The 2,041-nt window shown below is 43.4% G+C and overlaps 1 protein-coding gene across 1 annotated transcript in view; it reads left to right on the plus strand.

Annotated features, from left to right (window-relative positions):
• Positions 1-1,388: 1,388 nt before the first annotated feature.
• LOC109378498 (solute carrier family 41 member 3-like) overlaps positions 1,389-2,041 on the plus strand; it is a gene marked incomplete at its 3' end in the record, with an annotated part of 87,170 nt that continues 86,517 nt past the window's right edge. Inside the window, exon 1 of the mRNA XM_019634861.1 lies at positions 1,389-1,665. Coding sequence (XP_019490406.1) covers positions 1,411-1,665 — 255 coding nt within the window. The remainder of the gene's footprint in view (positions 1,666-2,041) is intronic.

A 2,041-nucleotide genomic window follows, 5' to 3' on the forward strand; every position in this document is an offset into this window, starting at 1 on the left:
CATTTAAAATAACTGACTTAAAGTTTTTGTCTAGTTATCCAATGTCTGTGCTTCCTCATGGATAATTTTTATTAATTGCTTTTTCCCCCTGTGTATGGGTCATGCTTTCATGTTTCTTTGCATGTCTTATTTTTTTTTTCTATTAAAAACTGGACATTTAAAATTGTATAATGTGACAACTCTGAAAATCAGATTTTCCCCTCTTAGGGTTTCTTGTTATTGCTGTTTGTTCTAGTTTGTTTAGTGACTTTCCTGAACAAATTCTTTAGTCTATATTCTTTGTTTTCACTGAAGTCTCTGCTTAGTGGTCAGATAATGATTGGTTTCAGATTTCCTGAACGCCATGCCTGGAACCAGTAAGTCTTCCAATCTTTGCCAAGGGGCTCTGTGTGCGTGTTGGGGCAGGCACACCTTTAACATTCAGTCAGGTTGTTACAACTCTGCCTTAGCTTTCACTTTCTGCTTGTGCAGAGACTCCGAATCAGCCAGTGGTGAGAGCTTAGGGCTTTCTCAGGTATTTTCTAAGCGTATGCCCCGCTCAATGCGGGTGGCCTTCTAGATGCCCAGAAATGTGTAGGAACTTTGTAAAACCTGCCTAAGCATTTCATTCCCTAGCTTTTTCTTTTAGGTTTTTAGTTAGTGTATTATTTACCCCAACTATTGTCCACTGCCTCAGGCAGCCACAAAGTACCTGTAATTGTTTTCAACAAATGTCCCCCAGGGAGAAGCCTTTTTATACCAAGTGAACTACAGGTCAAGGTAAATACAGACAGTCTGCAAGTGGCATCTTTCCAGTGAACCACCTGATTGGCCAGATAATGGCAATTCTTTGGGAATGAGGCTTTGAAAGAGTTCTTGTCCACTCTGTTCTCTCCAGGCTGTTGGTTTTTAAGGCTGCTGCAGAGTCGGAAAGCAGGGGATAGAACTAAGGGCAAGTGAAACATTCTGGACATTACAGTGTTGCTGTTCTTGCTGAGATTCAGCATTTTCTGTTGGATAAATATATCTTGTTTTGCTGTAAACCTTTGATTAATTTCCAGAGTTCAGAAAAAGCTGATTCTGACAATTTTTGCCACTTTCCTGTTGCTTTTATGAAGGAGAGAATTTTCACAGGTCCTCATATCACCAATTCTGCTGGTTCCAATTCATATATTTTAATGCTTTCTTCTGTATAAGTTTGTTTTCCTCAAACATATTAAGTAAAAGTTTTTGTAAATTGGGGTTGCAGGAAGCCATATGGAGCAAGCACCAAGTAAAAGGCTGTGGATTGGCTGGAATGATGCCAGCCTCTGGTGGACAGAAGGGCTTGAAGACTTACAGGGTGTCAGCACCATTGAGGGTCAGGAACTCTGCCTACAACCCCTGTTGTTTTGTGTCTTCTAGGTTAAGGCTGCCAGGGGCTCAGCTCACATGGATGGGACAGAGACCCGACAGCGGAGGCCAGAGGAGCTAGGGTTGCCATACACCCTCAGCACAGAAAGACTCCCTAGAGCCTCAGAAGATGGATCTCTGGGTGTCCCTGAGAGCCAAAGAGTGTCCCCTAAACCACTGGGGCCTGAGCTCAGCAGGGAGACCGCCTTGTCCATTGGCCTTCAGGTGATAGTGCCCTTCACGTTTGCAGGCCTGGGACTGTCTGGGGCTGGCATACTTTTGAACTATTTCCAGGTAAGAGGGAACTATATAGAGATGGTGGTGGTGGGGGCACTGTCTAATGGCAGCTACATGTTGGGGCCAGCTTGAGGAGCACGGGGCAAGGCCTCCTCTTCTCAAATACAACTTTTCCATAAATTGGGCAAGGTTCTTCTAGTTACTTGTGACAGACACTAAATTTAACCTAGGTTAAGCTTTTAAAGACAGTTGATTAGCTCATATAATTGAAATCTCAGAGGGGTTGAATATCAGGCATGGCGTGAGCCAGATGCTTAAATGATAACAAGATGCTGGTTCTGTCTCTATCTTGCAGTTCTGTTTCATTTGCAGGCAAGTTTCTGTACCTAGAGAAGAGGGTGGCCCTTGGTAGTCTATCCTTTGTACATGTGTT

Source organism: Hipposideros armiger, unplaced genomic scaffold, assembly GCF_001890085.2.
Source record: "Hipposideros armiger isolate ML-2016 unplaced genomic scaffold, ASM189008v1 scaffold_2067, whole genome shotgun sequence".
Taxonomy (NCBI): Eukaryota; Metazoa; Chordata; class Mammalia; order Chiroptera; family Hipposideridae; genus Hipposideros; species Hipposideros armiger.